This window comes from Palaemon carinicauda, chromosome 7 (assembly GCF_036898095.1).
Source record: "Palaemon carinicauda isolate YSFRI2023 chromosome 7, ASM3689809v2, whole genome shotgun sequence".
NCBI classification, from domain to species: domain Eukaryota; kingdom Metazoa; phylum Arthropoda; class Malacostraca; order Decapoda; family Palaemonidae; genus Palaemon; species Palaemon carinicauda.
The window spans coordinates 115,240,050-115,259,850 of NC_090731.1; the positions used below are offsets into that span (position 1 = coordinate 115,240,050).

The window sequence follows — 19,801 nt, forward strand, 5'->3', positions numbered from 1 at the left end:
GGACCAAGGTCTTACGACCTCTCAAGCGCAAGGTCCCTTCCGAGCGAGTCCAACGGCCCAGGTGTAGCCACTGGGTCAGTTCGGACTCGCCGCAGAAGACTGCACACCTCCCAAGAGAGGTAGGGTGGTTCCGCAGCAGGCATTCACTCCGTCTGTTGCCGCACCAACCACGGTAGACCCTAAGTGGTCTATGCTGCAGTCTATGCAGTCTCAGCTTGCTTCCTTCATGCAGGAGTATCGTGCTGAGAAGGTTGACACTGCTCCTGTTAACCTACAACCTGCCACGGTTGTGCGCTCAGCAGATACTGCGGCTGCCTGCTCCCACACTCCACCTGTGAGAGCTCCACCACCGATGCGCAGTCGACCCTGCCAGACGCATGTTGACGTTAGCCGACATGCGGCACCCTCCGTTGACATGCGTGAGCTACCGCATCAGCAGTGGGAAGGTGCTGTCAAGCTGCCGTGTTTTGACGCAATGCGGCAGTCTCCGCAACCCACGGCAGTCCCCACCACGCACCATCACTCCGCTTTTGTTGTTGCCAGCTCTCAGACTGACCAGCAGCGGCATGATGTTGGATCCAGTGCAGCTACGCAGGCACCCGTGCTGCCGGATTCAGCCGTTCAGCCTTCTTCACCTCCTTTGCCGTTTCCTCCTCAGCATTCGGATGTAGGAGTATCTGATGACGACGAAGCTGCGCATTTGGACGATCCGCACTCCGACATAGAAGAACCCAAGACTACGCCTCTCTCCTTAGACTTTAGGAAAGTCCTTGCCCTGTTTAAGGAGTTGTATCCGGACCAGTTTGTGTCTGCAACCCCGCGCTCACCTCCCTCTGAGTTCGCTTTAGGCATGCAGTCAGCTGCTCCTGCCTTTACGAAACTCGTACTCGCGCGCTCATCCAAGAGAGCTTTAAGGGTACTGGGAGAGTGGTTGCAGTCCAAGAAGCAACTTGGTAAGACAGCCTTCATCTTTCCACCGACCAAGCTTGCTTCCAAATCTAGCGTCTGGTATGCCACGGGAGAAGATCCCGGCTTGGGAGTTCCTGCCTCTGCCCAGGGCGACTTCTCAAGTCTGGTTGACTCTCCCCGCAGGCTGGCTATGAGACGCTCCAAGATTTGCTGGACCTTCTCGGACATGGACCATCTGTTGAAGGGAGTTTTTCGTGCTTTTGAGATCTTCAACTTCCTGGACTGGTGTTTGGGAGCGTTAAGCAGAAAGACCTCCCCTTCGGATAAGGACACTGCCATGCTCATCATGTCATGCATGGATAAAGCCATTCGGGATGGATCTGGCGAGCTTGCGGCTTCGTACGTGTCTGGAGTTCTTAAGAAGCGAGATCACCTTTGCTCCTTCTTGTCTGCGGGGATCACACCATGTCAGAAGTCGGAGTTGATGTTTGCTCCGCTTTCCAAGTGTCTCTTTCCGGAAGAGCTGATCAAGGGGATTGCTGCCTCGTTGATCCAGAAGGATACCCATGACCTGGTGGCGTCATCCGCACGTAAAGTCACAGCTTTACCTTCCGTGCCTAGACCTAGGATGGACACACCAGCGTCTAGGTTCATTCCGCCCTTTCGTGGAAGAACCTCCAGCAGAGGAGGTACCCATGCCGACAGTCAACGTGGCAAAAAGAAGAAGGGTTCCAAGTCCTCAAAAGGCAGAGTCTGACTGCCTACCTCTCCAGACAGCAGTGGGAGCCAGGCTCAAGAACTACTGGCAGGCTTGGGAGAACAGGGGTGCAGACGCACAGTCTGTGAAGTTGCTAAGAGAGGGGTACAGGATTCCGTTCTTGCGCAAGCCCCCTCTAGCAACTACTCCCATCTACCTCTCTCCCAGGTACAAAGAGGAGGACAAGAGACTAGCTTTACAGCAAGAGGTGTCTCTCTTGCTACAAAAGGGAGCGGTAGTCATAGTCCGGGACCATCAATCCCCGGGCTTCTACAACCGTCTCTTCTTAGTAGCGAAGAAGACAGGAGGGTGGAGACTGGTGCTGGACGTCAGTGCTCTCAATGCTTTTGTCACCAAGCAGACGTTCACCATGGAGACGACGAAGTCGGTGCTAGCATCGGTCAGGAAGGAAGACTGGATGGTCTCGTTGGACCTAAAAGACGCGTACTTTCACGTCCCCGTCCATCCAGACTCCCAATCTTTCCTAAGGTTCGTCTTTGGAAAGGTCGTTTACCAGTTCCAAGCCCTGTGCTTTGGCCTAAGCACGGCACCTCTAGTGTTTACCAAACTGATGAGGAATATTGCCAAATTCCTGCATTTGGCAGACATCAGAGCCTCCCTCTATTTGGACGACTGGCTTTTAAGAGCTCCGTCAAGTCGTCGCTGTCTGGAGAATCTCAAATGGACTATGGATCTGACCAAGGAATTGGGTCTCCTGGTCAATATAGAAAAGTCCCAACTCGTCCCATCCCAAACTATAGTCTATCTAGGTATGGAGATTCAGAGTCGAGCTTTTCGGGCTTTTCCGTCGGCCCCCAGAATCAGTCAAGCCCAAGAATGCATCCAGAGCATGCTGAGAAGGAACCGATGTTCAGTCAGGCAGTGGATGAGTCTAACAGGGACGCTGTCATCGCTGGCCCAGTTCATCGAGTTAGGGAGACTCCACCTCCGACCCCTTCAGTATCATCTAGCTGCTCACTGGAGAAAGGACATGACGCTGGAAGCGGTCTCAGTTCCTATATCCGAAGAGATGAAGTCTGCGCTGACTTGGTGGAAGAACAGCATTCTTCTCAAAGAAGGTCTACCATTGGCTGTTCAGACCCCCGACCACCTTCTCTTCTCGGACGCATCGGACACGGGCTGGGGTGCGACACTGGACGGACGGGAATGCTCGGGCACGTGGAATCCGGATCAAAGAGCACTTCACATCAACTGCAAGGAGCTATTGGCAGTTCATCTGGCCTTGAGAAGCTTCAAGTCCCTCCTTCTAGGCAAGGTGGTGGAGGTGAACTCCGACAACACTACAGCCTTGGCGTACATCTCCAAGCAAGGAGGGACTCATTCGAGGAAGTTGTTCGAGATCGCAAGGGACCTCCTCACCTGGTCAAGAGATCGAAAGATATCGCTTGTAACGAGGTTCATTCAAGGCGACATGAATGTCATGGCAGACCGCCTCAGCCGGAAGGGTCAGGTCATCCCTACAGAGTGGACCCTTCACAAGAATGTTTGCAGCAGACTATGGGCCCTGTGGGGTCAGCCCACCATAGATCTGTTCGCTACCTCGATGACCAAGAGGCTCCCAAATTATTGCTCACCGATTCCGGACCCAGCAGCAGTTCACGTAGATGCCTTTCTTCTGGATTGGTCCCATCTAGACCTGTATGCGTTCCCCCCGTTCAAGATTGTCAACAAGGTACTGCAGAAGTTCGCATCTCACGAAGGGACACGGTTGACGTTGGTTGCTCCCCTCTGGCCCGTGAGAGAATGGTTCACCGAGGTACTGCAATGGCTAGTAGACGTTCCCAGGACTCTTCCCCTAAGAGTGGACCTTCTGCGTCAGCCGCACGTAAAGAAGGTACACCCAAGCCTCCACGCTCTTCGTCTGACTGCCTTCAGACTATCGAAAGACTCTCAAGAGCTAGAGGCTTTTCGAAGGAGGCAGCCAGAGCAAGGAGGACATCCACTCTCAAGGTCTACCAGTCAAAATGGGAAGTCTTTCGAAGCTGGTGCAAGGCGAATGCAGTTTCCTCAACCAGTACCTCTGTAACGCAGATAGCTGACTTCCTTTTACATCTAAGGAATGTAAGATCCCTATCAGCTCCTACGATCAAAGGTTACAGAAGCATGTTGGCAGCAGTCTTCCGCCACAGAGGCTTAGATCTTTCCACCAACAAAGATCTACAGGACCTCCTTAAGTCTTTTGAGACCTCAAAGGAGCGTCGGTTAACTACACCAGGTTGGAACTTAGACGTGGTTTTAAGGTTCCTGATGTCAGCAAGGTTCGAACCGCTTCAATCAGCCTCTTTTAAAGATCTCACTTTGAAGACTCTTTTCCTCGTGTGCTTAGCAACAGCTAAAAGAGTCAGTGAGATTCACGCCTTCAGCAGGAACATAGGTTTTACATCTGAAACGGCTACATGTTCCTTACAGCTTGGTTTTTTAGCTAAAAACGAGCTTCCTTCTCGTCCTTGGCCCAAATCGTTTGAGATCCCAAGCCTGTCCAATTTGGTTGGAAACGAACAAGAGAGAGTACTATGCCCAGTAAGAGCTCTTAAGTACTATTTAAGACGTACAAAGCCATTACGAGGACAATCAGAAGCTTTATGGTGTTCTATTAAGAAACCTGCTTTACCGATGTCTAAGAACGCAGTTTCTTATTACATCAGGCTTTTGATTAGAGAAGCCCATTCTCATCTGAATGAGGAGGACCATGCTTTGCTGAAGGTAAGGACACATGAAGTTAGAGCTGTCGCTACTTCAGTGGCCTTCAAACAGAACCGTTCTCTGCAGAGTGTAATGGATGCAACCTATTGGAGAAGCAAGTCAGTGTTCGCATCATTTTACCTTAAAGATGTCCAGTCTCTTTACGAGAACTGCTACACCCTGGGACCATTCGTAGCAGCGAGTGCAGTAGTAGGTGAGGGCTCAACCACTACATTCCCATAATCCCATAACCCTTTTTAATCTTTCTCTTGAAATGCTTTTTATTGTTGTTTTTGGGTTGTACGAAGCCTTTCGCATCCTGGTTGATTTGGCGGGTGGTCAAATTCTTTCTTGAGAAGCGCCTAGATTAGAGGTTGTGATGAGGTCCTTTAGTATGGGTTGCAGCCCTTCATACTTCAGCACCTAGGAGTCGCTCAGCATCCTAAGAGGATCGCTAGGCTCAGTAAGGAAGACGTACTTAAAAAGGCAGAGTAATGGTTCAAGTCGACTTCCTTACCAGGTACTTATTTATTTTATGATTGTTATTTTGAATAAATGCTAAAATGAAATACGGGATACTTAGCTTCTAATGTTAACATGTATGCTGGTCTCCACCCACCACCCTGGGTGTGAATCAGCTACATGATCATCGGGTAAGATTAATATTGAAAAATGTTATTTTCATTAGTAAAATAAATTTTTGAATATACTTACCCGATGATCATGAATTAAAGGACCCTCCCTTCCTCCCCATAGAGACCCAGTGGACCGAGGAGAAAATTGGTTCTTGTTGACAAGAAGTACCTGAGTACCTACTCGACAGATGGCGCTGTTGTTGTACACCCCCACCTGTATAGCGATCGCTGGCGTATCCCGACCTTAGGTTTTTTCTGTCGGGCAACAGAGTTGCAGCTACATGATCATCGGGTAAGTATATTCAAAAATTTATTTTACTAAGGAAAATAACATATTAACCTGCATAGTTCATAGATATGAACCATGTTGAAAAAAAATCTCGGGAGTTAGATGCTTCTCAGTAAAGCTTGTTTGTGGCCAATTATTGGAAAAAATAATTAACCCGTAAAGTTAAAACTACTCTTTTAGGGATTAAATGAAGTTTTTTCATAATTCGTGATTAATGCCAACCTCACTAGATACCATGGCATGAATAGAGTAAGGTATTTGTTTCATATAGTGAAAACTCACATATATTCTTACATTTCATGTTTGTAAATTCGTGCATGGAGAATAATAGAAAATGCAATACAGTAAAAGAACATTTTGATTATTAAAGCTGACTCATCTTTTGAGACAAAATAGGTTTAGAAATATATGGGAATTTATAAGTCTGAGTTACATTTAGGATACTTTCCCCAGGCAATTTTTAGATTATGAATAAATCAGGAAATCAGTTCATAATAATATTGGGATACCAGTATTAGCCATTTGTAATGCTGTACAGTATACCATAAAGTAAAAATAGATTATATGTAACCCAATTATACATTCTCAAATTTTCCAGATTTATCGAATTTGTGGTCAAACAGTTCTTTGCTATCCACTTGTTTTTGAAGTCAGTGACTTCTACCTCTCCCATGATATGGCATTGCTTATTGATGATATCAAGACTGAATTACATTTTGTCGGTAAATACTGGAGACTCTCAGGACGACCTACTGTCTGTATTCCTATTCGAGAGGAGCACATGAGGTGAGGAGGAGGATATCATGTTATGAAGATCAATTTCAGAATGATGTGAAGCATTTGGAAATAATGTGTAGAATTAATGGTGATCAATCTTTCTGAGGTTTTAATGTTTCGTTTGTTACATATACATTTTTTACTTTCAGAGATGTTCATTTCCGTGAGTTACTTGATCTTCTTGCCATGTTGAAAAATGGACATTGTGATGGCCTGAAAATACGAACTGGTCGACTGCAAAACCTGATCTCCTCATCTTGTATTGGTGAGCAAAATTTGATGAAAATATGTAGGTAGTAATGCTTTGATACATTGAAATACTTGAATGCAAAAGATTTTATTTTTACCATAATTTTTGCTTGACTCCCAATTTTTTACCTTAATCTGATACCTAGCTAGCATAGGCATATTGTGTGTGAAATTTTGATGAAATCAATTATAAAAGGGTGGAGAAGTTTCCCATTCTGATAAAATGTTTAGCGTTTTCCATAAGCGTGTTCATATCTGTTCTGTTTACGGAGGTGCCCAAAGATACATTAGTCATCCATAGGTCCATCCTGAGGCAAGTCTCGTGTTTCTTGAGCAACAAAATAAAGGTCACCGGCTTGCTAGGCCTGTTGTAATGGTCACTGGGGTTCCACTTTAAAATTAAAATACAGTACATGCTACCAAAGTTGAGGTTGCATGATGATGGATTCGGATGTTATTTTCATCAAGGTTAAGGGTAACAAAGCTGCTGCTTTGGTGTTACCATCTGTCATTCATTAGGAGCCTTTACCTTTTGTCAATTTTAATACAATTTTTTACAATAATTTTTACTGATTTCATTGTAACAAATAATGTATTGCAATGACCAAATTCAACTGTTAGTCTTTATTTATTTTAGGTAATGGTAGGTTGTTTCACCATAGCCAGGAGACTACAACAAATATGAATTAAATTTTGTAGTTATTTTTTCACATTGTATGCTTAAATTTAGAAAAAATGTCAACTATTTAATTCAACAATTTCTGTCATTTTCCCGCTTTATAGCATCCCATAGTGGTTTAGTCAGAGGAGGTATTATTCAAGGGTTTTTGCAGAGTTCCTTTGTCTTCTAGCTGCACTTTCTGTATATCCTTTTACTTTACCTCTGTTTTTCCTTCCATTCTTCCATCTTGCTCTCCAACATCTTCTACCTTTTAACTTAGTGTAACTCTGGGGTTTTATCCAAGATGCATTTGGGTGCTGAATGACTTCACAGGTCCCAATGATTGGTTATATACCCCAAATCCATAAATTCAGTCCATCCACTGGATAAACCCCTTCATGGATTAAATTTGGCAAAATTTTATAATTTACATAAACAATAAACATGAACATTAAGTATTAGTTGATGGAGGTGATATAAGACACCAGCGATAGGTTATAAGGAGGTTTTGTCTGCAGGCTACTTTAAGGGCTGCTTTTCTGGTTCTATACAGCAGGGGAACCCTACAGTCTATAGGACCTTTCACAGTCATTTCATCATGTTCATTCTAAGGCATTTAGCATTTCATACCGCATATTGCTCATTTGTTATCAAATCTACACTATCAAAGCACTTTGAGAACAAGAGTCTTCAGTTGCTTTGTACAATCCTTAATTGATATCTTCAGTTTCTTCGTACAATCCTTAATTGAAATCTTCTGTTTCTTTAGAACAATCCTTAATTGATATCTAAAGTCTTTCGTATGCCTAATAGGAGCTTATTATTTAGTCCTGGGGCCACATATTTAAAGGCTCTAGAGCCTACAGTAGACATATTTCTGGGTTCTAGTCTACAGTAGACATATATCTGGGTTCTAATAATTTAAAACCATTTGTAACAATTCTCGTGTCAACATGATTTGTTGGCTACACAATATGTAGCCATTCTCTTGGATTTTTTCAATGTCTTGTGCTGATAACTAGATAGGTTATTGTGCATATCTTAAACTCAATTCTTGCTTTAATAGGCAGCCAGTGTAAATCAATTAGTGTAGAAGTATTCCTTTCTCGGGATGAGACGCCTTGTATGCTTTAATAGGCAGCCAGTGTAAATCAATTAATGTAGGAGTATTCCTTTCTCAGGATGGGACACCTTTTATCAGTCTTGCTCTCCTCTTTATTACGTTTTGTAATTTCTTAAGTTGCACTTTTGGTAAATTTTAGTAGATGGAGTTACAGTAGTCAATCCTGGTAATAACACAGCTTATCACAAGTTTCTTTACAGAATGTTCATCCAGGTACTTTATAAAAGCAAGGGTTATTAGATGATTACCAGCAGTTTTTATTAAATTGTTTATTTGGACAATGAAAGACAAGTTACAGTCAAGAGATATGCCTAGATCACAAACTTTACTAGATATTTGGTCAGAGTTGTTATTTATGTTTATTTGAATATGACCCAAGTATCTTAGGCTATTTTTCTTTCCACCCACCATAAACTCATTTTAATCATTCAATTTTAGTTGTTTGATTATTATCCATTTTCTAACACTGGCAAGAATTTGATTTAGAGTTTCAGTAGTGTCATCTATATCATTTATGGAGAAGTAAAATTGTGTATCATCTGCAAATAGTTTCAACTTCACTCCATGCTTTTGTAGTATTTTTGACAGACCAGTAGTATAGATACAGAATAAGATTGGGCTCAGTACACTCCCTTGAGGTATGCCTCTGTGTAATGGTTCATTTGGTGAATAAGAGTTTCCAATTTACACACAGTAATTTATGTCAACCAAGTACTGTAGTTTTTAGGTATTCGAAAGGTTGATCTTCAGTACAGATGGACCTTAGATCATTTAGTACCAGTTCATGCACAACTGTATCAAAAGCAACTCTAAGATTGAGCAAAATTGAAGTACCACATTTGTTTTCATCCATCATTTCCAACATATTTACGACAGAACAGATAGCTGTTTCGGTAAAGTATAATTTGAGTATAATTTTCTGTAAGCAGACTGGTTGTCTGTCTCGGTTAAGTATAATTAGAGTATAATTTTCTGTAAGCAGACTGGTTGTCTGGCAAAGCTTTTATTTCTTATAAGTGACCAATTAGTTGTTCAAGAATTACATGTTCTAGCACTTCTGAAATAAATGATAGATTTGAAATAGGTCTATATGAGCTTAATTCCTGTTAATCTAGAGCACTATTCAGAACTGGTTCAGCTTGAATATTTCAATTATGAAATTGAAATTTTATTCTTCCAGTAAATTATATGTTAAAAAAGTCCCAATATACAGAATATGACTCCTTTGTCAACTACAGTACTCTACATTCAGATCCTATTATTAGAAATAGTAAGTGCCATCTCTATCTAGTGTAAGATTTTAGCCATTGACTTTAGCTCAGCTCCATGCCCCTTCTTTCTCTGCTACATCAAAAGGTTCTTATTCTTGTAGCTCATTCCCCTCTGTATCAGATCCTCCTTTGAAGGAACCATGAATATGGTGACAAGTCTTTAGAATTGTCTAACTCCAAATCTTGTTTTAAGTTTCTCTTATAAGTGTTGAATTTTATAATTCAGGTAACTTCCTCTGTCATGTTTCTAAATATTTGGATATTATTTGTAAATGGAGGGCATAAGTTAATATATTACTACTTTAGTCTTATATATAAATGTTGGTTCACATCATGTAATATGAATATTTTCTATAGTCTTGTAAACATAAGGCTTCCAAAACTGTTGCAAAGATGTCTGAGTCCTCATTGGCTTCTTTCCATATCTGTTGGAATGTTTAAAGTTAATAAAGGCTAAGTCAAATCAAACCTATATCCATAATGAAGGCAAATGTATTCATGATTATGGAATTCACCCTTCGTGATGAAAATCATACAAGTGAATTACTGGCCACTCAAATATAGATTTACTGTATAATGAAAGTTGAATTGAATACTATTTTCTTTGTAATTGATGTAGACCTTTGGGATGAAATGATAAAACAACCTTAGTTTGAAGCCCTTTAAAGCAGTTTCTAAAGCTTAAAAGAAAGATGGCTTTATTTTTTGGTAGTGGTGAATCTGATTATAGGAATATTATTGGTCTTTATGGTTCTCATTAAAATTTTGGAAAATGATTATGAAAATGGATTTCCCTTCTGCACTTCACCAGCTCAATCATAACATATGAGATTTACTAATGCTTTAAAATTAGCAAAATACTCAATGCTGGATACAAATGCTTTTACACAATTAGAATGCCAGCTTTCTAATCCTGAAAGAATTGCTCCTACCCTTTTAATGATTGAGAATTGTATTGTGAGGCATTTTGCATTGGTGCTAGTCCTCAAGATAGCTACTCAATTGTTTAATCCTTGTATTTGTTTCTTTTTTACTACATAGAACAATGTGATGAAATGAAATAACTGTATATTCCTTTCAAACATTACACTCCTTATAAGAATTTATCTAGTAATTTGTCAAAGGTAAGGTCTGATCTGTTTTTCTTCATTTATTCAAAGACAGCTACTTACAAGACTATGTACACTTTTCAATTTTCCCATTTTGTTATTGACAGAGTTGTTTAAGGTACATAGTTTGTTTGTGGTAAGATATATAATTTTTTTTGTCCCAAATTCAGAGTCGTGCTGGTAATTCAAATTTCTTTTTGGTGTTAAAGCCTTCTACAAGATGGATCTTTGCCAATGTAATTGTGTGCTACAATCTGTTTCCTCCCTATGAACCTGTCAGCAAGAAATTTACAGAATATTCTGCTTCTTGTTCTTCTTATTTGTCTGCATCTTTTCCCACTTTTATGTGGGGTCGATGTTTCTGGCCAGCGTTCTCCATTTACCTTTGTCCCACATTTCATCACCGGTTAATCCCTTTGATCGAAGGTCATCCTTGATACAGTCCATCCACCTTCACTTTGGTCTCCCTCTCATTTTCGTTCCCTGTACCTCCATTTCCATCACTCTCCTCCCAATATACTGTTCATCTCTTCTCACGAAATGACCATACCACCTCAGTCTACTTTCTTGGATCTTATCTGATAGTTCTCTAACTCCTGTGGTACCCCTAATTACCTCATTCCGTATCTTATCTCTTCTTGTCACCCCACACATCCATGTCAGCATTCTCATCTCTGCCACATCCAGCTTCTTCTCTTTTGTCTTCTTTATTGCCCACATCTCTCCATACATCATTGCTGGTCTCATAACTGTCCTGTGTATTTTACCTTTCAACTTAACCCCTATCTTTCTGTTGCATAGTACTCCACACACTTTTTTCCAATTCTTCCATCCTGCTTGTATTTTGTGGTTTATTTCTGCCCCCAGATCACCATTCTCTGCAACTGTTGATCCTAAATACTTGAAATTTTCAACTCTTTTCAATATCTCTCCTTGTAAACTAACTTCCCCATTCTCCCCATTTTTCAATCTCAAATACTCTGTCTTTTGAATGCTGATCTTCAATTCTCTATTTTCCATTTCTCTTCTCCACTCCTCCAGTTTCTCCTTACTACCTCTCGCCTAGTGCTACACAGTACTGTATAACATCATCAGCAACATAGAATTTTTTTAAGATATTTGCAGAAATACAGAATATTTCTGCAAATATCTTAATAGATTCTTTTAAACCGTTATTATATGAAGTGTTAAGAATTATATACTACGATTAGTTTGCAGGCTTTAACATAAAATAATGGTACTCTATTATTAAAAAATATATCTGTTGATTATTAAATCAACTAATACAACAACTAAAATCACTGAAAGGAAATGTGAGGTTGAACAAGCACTTAAAGACATTCCTATACTTAACACGAGGTCAACTACGAATGGAAATGTTGTTGTAAACTTTTTCAAACAATATGATCAGAGAAGAGGCGGTAAACAAAATTCAGACATTGGTGGCTGACACTGAAACAAGAAAAATCGGAAAACTAAAACCCAAAATAATGATATGCAATGTATACAATGATGAACATGATGTAGAAAATGCTTTGATTCAAAGAAATCGCTGCCTGGACCACGTGATCACCTGCTACCACTGTCAGAGGTACGGATATTTTGAAAAAGATTGCAAGTCTAAGAATGAAGATAAAGTCTGCAGGAAATGTTCAGGGAGACACTCCACCAGGGAGTGTAATTCGCAAGTGTCAAATTGTATAAACTGCACAAAGTTAAACAGACCAAGTGACCACATAGTATATTCTAGAGACTGCAATGCTTTTGACTTGGAATTGAAAAGACTAGTGGAAAATACTGATCATGGTTACTAGGGATGTCATAAACTGTGGCTATGTAAATATATAATCTGTAGGTAAATTCGAGAATTAATAAACGAGAAATATTTTGATATGCTAGCATTATCTGAAACAGGGCTAAATAACTTGGACAAGGCAAAGATCACTGAAATGAGGCCCCCCTCACATGCCTTCTTTCACATACCGAGAGAAGGTAGGTCTGGTGGGGGTGTCGGACTCTTTATTCATAAAAGTTACTCAAATCTCAAAACGTTGAAAAGAATTAGTGTTTAAATACTCTGAATGAACAAGGTAAAATGACAGTGGAGATCCTGTAGAGAGTGGGGTTCCTCTGCTGTATGGGACCGGAAAAGCAGCCATCAAAGTAAAGTAAGTAAAAAGTAAGCTCATACCTAAATTAAGTTAGGTCCAGATATTTAGTTTTAGATATTTATTATCACAGCGCCAAGGAAGAGAAAGATTACTCTCTCTGTACCAGATACGGGAGGTGCTAGTAAATTGGACATATTTGAAGAAATTTGAAGTAGTTCAAGTTTTAGAATTAATTTTGGATTATCTGATATTTTTTTGAAAATGCCATCCAAGGTTGTATCAGGTTTTGTGTGTTTTACGATTAAAAAACAGGTAGGAGCCTCAATGGTGGAACAGTCTCTAAAGTGCAATCTTTATTTTATTTCTTCCCCTGCTTTGGGTCTTGTGGTCTGGGGAAAACTTTAACACCTCGCTGAAATATACAAAGTGAGTATACTCGCAGCCTGTGCAATGCAGTAAAATAGATGTTGTTTGTATGAACGTCTTCGAGTTTATATAGAAAAAACAAGATGCATCCCATTGCTCCCTCGCAGAAAGCAGAGGAGGACGTGCACAGTATAACAATTTTATAACTTATACTAGGCTACACAAGGGAAGTGATAATTACCCGGAGAGGGGGAAGCCAACTTGCAGAGGGACCCATGGGGCTGTTCCCCAAGGGAGAGGAAGATAAAGAAAGGAAGGTCAGACATTCTTCTCATTCATCCCAGTCTTAACCTGGGTAACCATTGCCCTCAACCACTGCTACATGTCCATCAAGGAGCCTGAGGTATCTTAAACCACTTGTTGAGCAGACACCACAGGACCGATAGTGAACATATCAAGTCTCCTGTGGGTCATGTCTTTTAAGTAATGGGCTGTGAAAGTGGTCTGTCTCTACCACACTCCTACTTGGAGAACTTGCAACATGAAAAAGTTGTGCTTGAATGCCAGGGAAGTACTGATTCCACTGACATCATGGACTCTAAATAGACGAGCCTAAGGAGGATCTGGGGCCAAGGCTCTTTCGATGACTTGGCGAATCCAGGAGGAAACTGTGTTCTTGTTGATTTTCCTCTTTACTCTAACTGAACTAACAAGCAGGTGTTAGTCTGGGCCGTGTTGCTGCAATGTGTTGAAGATAGTACAGTATCTCAAACTCCTCACTGGGCATAATAACAAATGATCTGGATCATTGGTTACAGAACGAAGACTCGAAATCTGAAAGGGCCCGAATCTATGGTCCAGCAACCCTGGATTTTGAGTCTTAGTAATGAACTTAGGGATGAAGCCGAGTGTCTCTTCCCCCCCCCATCCCCTTGAATGGGCGATGTCATACAAGAGGCCATGAAGTTCACAGACTCTCTTTGCCGAGGCTAAAGCGAGCAGGAACGCCATCTTCAAAGTGAGATTTTGGTCAGTTGCATGGTGTAATGGTTTGTAAGGAGGTCCTTTAAAGGATCTCAAGACACGAACCAAGTTCCAAGAGGAGGCTTCATCTCTGATTAGGGGCAAGTGATCTCATAACTCCGTATGAGTAAAGAAAGCTCCAACGAAGAGGAAATATCTACTCCTTTCAGCTTAAAGGCAAGGCTTAAGACTGAGCGATAGCCTTTCACCACCAAGACGGAAAGGAGTTTTTCCTCCCATAGGTATTCAAGGAACTCCGCTATTACTGGAATAGTGGCATTGAGTGGAGAGATAGTTCTTCCACTATACCAACCACACAATACTCTCCATTTATCCTGGTAAACCGAAGCTGAGGACCTATGCAATTATCCAGACATTCGCTGCGCAACTAGTCGGGGACAGCCCTTCTGAGAGAGGAGACGCTGGATAGTCTCCACGCGTGAAGTCGAAGCGACTGCACGGTCTTATGGAAGATGTTCGCTTGTGGTTGTTTGAGTAGGTCTGGTCGTGGAGGGAGTTCTCTTGGTAGATCCACTAGAAGTTGAAGGAGGTCCGGAAACCTCTGCATGATGCCATAGCAGAGCTACAAGTATCATCATTAGATCTTTGGATGCTCTGGTCTTGTTGAGCAGTCTTCTCGTCAGACAAAATGAGGAAAGGCGTACACGTCGATGTTGTCCCACTGTTGCTGGAATGCTTCTTGCCATAGAGCCTGAGGGTTCAGGACTGGAGAACAGTAAAGCAGGAGCGTGCTGTTCAGAGATGTTGCGAACAGGTCTACAGTCGGGGAACCCCACAAAGTCTGTACTTTGTTGGCTCTCTGACGATTCAAAGACCATTCGAAGCCTACTATCTGAGTCACTCTGCTCAGATTGTCCGCAAGCACACTCCTCTTGCCGGTGATGAAGCGAGCTGATAGAGCCTCTTAATGTTCTTCTGACCATCTGATGATCTTTACTGCAAAGTGGCATAGAGGTTGCGAAAAAGTACTGCCCTGCTTGTTTATATAAGCCACTACTGTGATGTTGTCGCTCACCAACACCACAGAGTGACTGCCAGCAACTTTTGGAACTGATGAAGAGCTAGGTAGACTGCTCTCATCTCCAGCAGATTCATGTGCTTGTACCTTTCTGATTCTGACCAAAGGCTGGAAATCGTTTGGTGCAGCAGGTGAGTCTCCCACACTTCTTTTGATGCATCTGTGAAGAGCATAAAATCTGGAGAGGGAACGCGAAGATTCTGGCCTCGCCGAAGGTTTTCGTGTGTCTGGTGGATCGGAGTATTGGTTCCACATGGAGAGGCTGTAAGAACTTCTTTTCTGAGGAAGGGAGCGGCCACTTCCTTCAGTCTGTGTACTCTTTCGTCGGATGGGAAGACTTTCTCTTGGACAGTGTCTATGATCTTACCGAGGTATACCAGTGTCTGTGAAGGTTGCAGTAATGACTTCTCATGATTTATCAGAACCCCCAGGTCCTGACAAAACTCGAGAACCATGTCCTGGTGACGAAGAAGGGTCATCTCCGAGTCTGCTAGGATCAGCCAGTCGTCCAGATATCTGAGAAGACGGATGCCGTTCCTTTGAGCCCAAGATGACACTAGGGCGAACTTTCGGTTGAATACCTGAAGAGCTGTTGCGAGACCAAAGCATAGAACCTTGAACTAGTATGTCTTTTCCTTGTGTATGAATCTCAGATACTTCATTGAAGACAGATGGATTGGGATCTAGAAGTATGCGTCTTTCAGATCCAGTGTGTACATGAAGTCCCTTAGACAAACCGCTTGGATAACTGTGTGTGCCGTCTCCATTCTGAACTGAGTTTGTTAAACAAACTTGTTCAGAGTAGAGAGATCGATGACTGGTCTCCAGCCTCCAGTTGCCTTTTTCACCAGAAAAATTTGACAGTAGAAGCCTGAGGACCCTTCCGCGACTTCTTGGAGAGCACCCTTCTGCAGCATGGTCTGGACTTCGGCCCTATGGGCCACCTCCTTCGTGAATCCCTTCGTATAGAAGCTTAGTTGTACTGGATCCCGAGTCAGAGGAGGGAGAGATTGAGTGAACGGGACGCGATGCCCTAGGGCGATCACTTCAACCCTCCAGGGATCTGCCCCGCGAAGCTGCCACCTCTGCCAGCGTTGCTGTAGGCATCCTCCCATAGGTAGTAGGTGATAAGGAATGCCATTCCTACTGGGAGGGACCACCTCTGCCACCTCCTTTTCCTCCTCACTTTTCTCTGAAGGACTTGGACCCCTTCTGTTCTTTGGATTGAAAGGTCTGTTTTTACACCTTGGAAGGTCTTGCAGACCTAGAAGTTAACTGATTAGAAAAGGAAGGTGCTTGCTAAGGCCGAGAAGACTGGGAAGGTCTACTATAGGTCTACGATGTGATGGCCGTATGGAGGAGAGAATTCTTGGACGATTTCCTACATTGCTCAGCAGCCCTCTATATCTCTTCTGGAATGAAGAGAGATCAACCCTCGAGGGTGGAATTCCTCAACCGAGAGACTTCCACTTTCGGCACCTGCTTGTTGAACCGACCTATGACGGTATCTCTTCTCTTGAGGATTACGCCCCCCCACAGGTTGACAATGTGGTGGGACAGAAACTCAAGAGTCCGGGTACCTGACAACAGGAAGGACTCAAAAGTCTTCCTGGCCTACTCCTTCGAAAAATCGTGGGAGCAAACCATGAAGCCTAAAAATCCCAACCGTAGATGAAGCCATGAAGCAGCCTGCATGGCGTACTTCGCGCCTCTCTCTATGCCCTACCAAAGGGTCGTGGGTCATGGTGGAATGTGGTTCTCCTTCGATCTTGTAATACTTCCTTTGTAACATGAAAGGAAGTGGAGGGGACCGAGAGGAAGAACCTCCCCTCAAGGAACTAGAAGTTCCAGCTATCTGAGCAATAGCTTTCCTTTTGGCAGCTGTCAGACCTATAGACCAGGGCAAAACTTCACTGGGGCTGAAAGTCTTCTGGGTCTCGAATATTTCATCGAGAACCATATCCTTCCCCTCCTGGGTGGTGGAACCAGGAGTGGACAGCCTGTTGATGGCTCTCATATAGGCGAGGACCTGCCAAAAGCTATGCTCCGACTTACGTCTCTCCTGTTCGGAGTGATAGTTCAGACTGGCCACCTGTGGAAGATTTTCATCCTCTTGAGTCTAAGGGGTCATCCCCCTCCAGGCTCACATACAGAGCCCAGGGTAGGTCAGGGTCGTCAACAGAATCACTGGGTGGGCCCGCCACAGGGGACCGCCTCTGTGCCCCTGCCAATTTAGCTTCCCGTGCCGCAGCATTCTTAGGTTTCGTCTTAGAGTCCTTCGACTCCCTACGCACAGGACGTTCCTCCGTGGTCTTAGGAGGGGGAACCTGTGAGGTCTTCGAGGCACTAGATGAAGCCTTGGCAGCAGGAGCTGGAGGTTCCTTCTCTGGAGGAGGAACAGAAACTGGATGCTAGTCCAGAGGCACTACCTCAATGTCTTGAGGATTAAAGGGATGGATCGTGATCCGAGCCTATGTCCCAACTTGTCCTAGGATGGATGACATCGGCGTTAGGTTGTGTTACGCCTCTCATCTTTCTCTTTTGCTTCTTAGTTACGACCTCCTTTACCTTCACTAACTTAAAGGGTAAGTTAGCCATATTATTATTATTATTATTATTATTATTATTATTATTATTATTATTATTATTATTATTATTATTATTTTTAGCTAAGCTACAACCCTAGTTTGAAAAGCAATATGCTTTAAGACCAAGGGCTCCAACAGGGAAAGGTAGCCCAGTGCAGAAAGGCAACAAGGAAAAATAAAGTATTTTAAGAACAACACCACCACCAAAATAAATATTTCCTATATAAGCTATAAAAACTTTAACAAAACAAGAGGAAGAGATATAAGACAGAATAGTGTGCCCCAAGTGTACCCTTAAGCAAGAGAACTCTAACCCAAGACAGTGGAAGACCATGGTACAGAGGCTAAAGCACTACCCAAGACTAGAGAACAATGGTTTGATTTAGGAGTGTCCTTCTTCTAGAAGAACTGCTTACCATAGCTAAAGAATTTCTTCTACCCTTACCAAGAGGAAAGTAGCCACTGAACAATTACAGTGCAGTAGTTAACCCCTTGGATGAAGAGGAATGGTTTGGTAATTTCAGTGTTGTCAGATGTAAGAGGACAGAGGAGAATTTGTAAGGAATAAGCCAGACTATTCGTTGTATGTGTAGGCAAAGGAAAAATAACCGTAACCAGAGAGAAGGGTGCAATATCTGGCCAGTCAAAGGACCCCATAACTCTCTAGCGGTAGTATCTCAACGGGTGGGTGACGCCCTAGCCAACCTACTACTTAAGGAATTAGAAGGAACAGGGCCTTCAGCATGCGATCGAGGTGGAGGTGATCTGCACGCTCTGTCTGCTGTCGACCTCCTAGGGTCCTGACTCCCAACTGACAAACCTGACGAGGGTTCCAGGGGGGATTCTTGATGTTACCTTGACTGCGACAGTAGTAGGTTGCAGCGGTGTAGGAGCCACATTCAGAGCCTTCATGAGAGTGGTCAGTAAGGTGCTCACCCATGGAGGAAGCTCTGCGCCCCTAGGTATACCCTGGAATTCCCTAGGAGAATGTCCTTTGTGTGGAACTCTAAAAGGAACTTCAGTCGTCGGATGTGACAACCTCTGAGGCAGAGGAACACGTTCCTTTTAACGACAAGGAAGGTTCGGGCTAATAGGAACGTTCGCAAACCTAATAGGGAGCTTTAACCCTTCTGGGAAGGGTGTTGGTCTTCCGCTGGAGGTGGAAGATGCAGAGGGACGAGGTGAAGGTGTTGATACCGCACTTGTTCTCAGTTCCGACACATCAGCTTGTGAATTACTCCCGGAAATCATGAGATTCACGCGCAAAATTGCGAGTTTCACGTGTCAACTGACGCAATTCACGAGCAGAAGTGCTCGCAACAGGGGCATTTGGAGCCACAGAGGGAGAGGAAGAGGATGGTCTAACACCATCCTGTTGCCCCAGAGAAACACCTACGTCCGACGAAGTCAGCAGAGGAGGTCTCTGAGTAGGGACTACTCTCGATGGAGAACGCGTTTCCGAGCATCGCGTAGTCAAATGCTTTGCTATAACTCCCCTGGCAGTGAAAGACACTGTCAGTTTAGCTGGACGCCTGTTAGAAGAATGGTCAAACTCGTCTTCAGGTCTGGTCCAAGATTGTTTGGAAGGTCTGGTTGAGCGGCTATGTGCTGATGGACTGCGCGTACGCCTACCTCTACCTCTAGACGAGGAATGTCTAGACCTTAATTACGAATGCGCGAACGAGAGCGTCTAGTTCTCATTCGAGAACGGCATGGACGACACGAACGCCTAGCTTGCGAACGTGAGCGTCAGTCTCGCGATCGAGAACGTCTTTCTCATGAACGGTACCCTTGTGAACGTGAATGCCGCCCTCTTGAACATGAGCGTCGTCCTCGCGATAGTGAGCACCGTTCTCGTGATTTAGATCTCAGAGATCTAGAATGCGAGCTTCTGGACCTAGGTCTAGACTTTGCTCGCGATCTTGATACTCTCCCTCGTGAAGAGGAACGCCTCCGAATAGAGCGTTGAGACTTGCGGTCTCATGAGCATGAGGCTCTAGAGCATGAGCATCTTTCAGAAGAAGAGCGCTCGGATGGTGACGATCTACGATCCATAAGATCTTCTGATTGTCGGGAACGGCGATCAGGGAAAGAGTCCAGAAGGGCGAGGCGATGGTGATGCTTGTCCATAAGCGCTGCTGATGGTAGGAGCGCTGGTCCCCAAAAGATCCACGCCTGCAACCTGCGGGTT

General features: G+C 43.3%; 1 protein-coding gene across 3 annotated transcripts in view; it reads left to right on the forward strand.

Annotated features, from left to right (window-relative positions):
- The window catches only part of LOC137643987 (probable phosphorylase b kinase regulatory subunit beta), a 647,361-nt gene that overhangs the window by 388,935 nt on the left and 238,625 nt on the right, over nt 1–19,801 (forward strand). For all 3 annotated transcript variants that reach the window (XM_068376819.1, XM_068376818.1, XM_068376820.1), the window contains 2 exons: nt 5,892–6,079; nt 6,220–6,335. In XM_068376819.1, the coding sequence (XP_068232920.1) occupies nt 5,892–6,079; nt 6,220–6,335 (304 nt within the window). The remainder of the gene's footprint in view (nt 1–5,891; nt 6,080–6,219; nt 6,336–19,801) is intronic.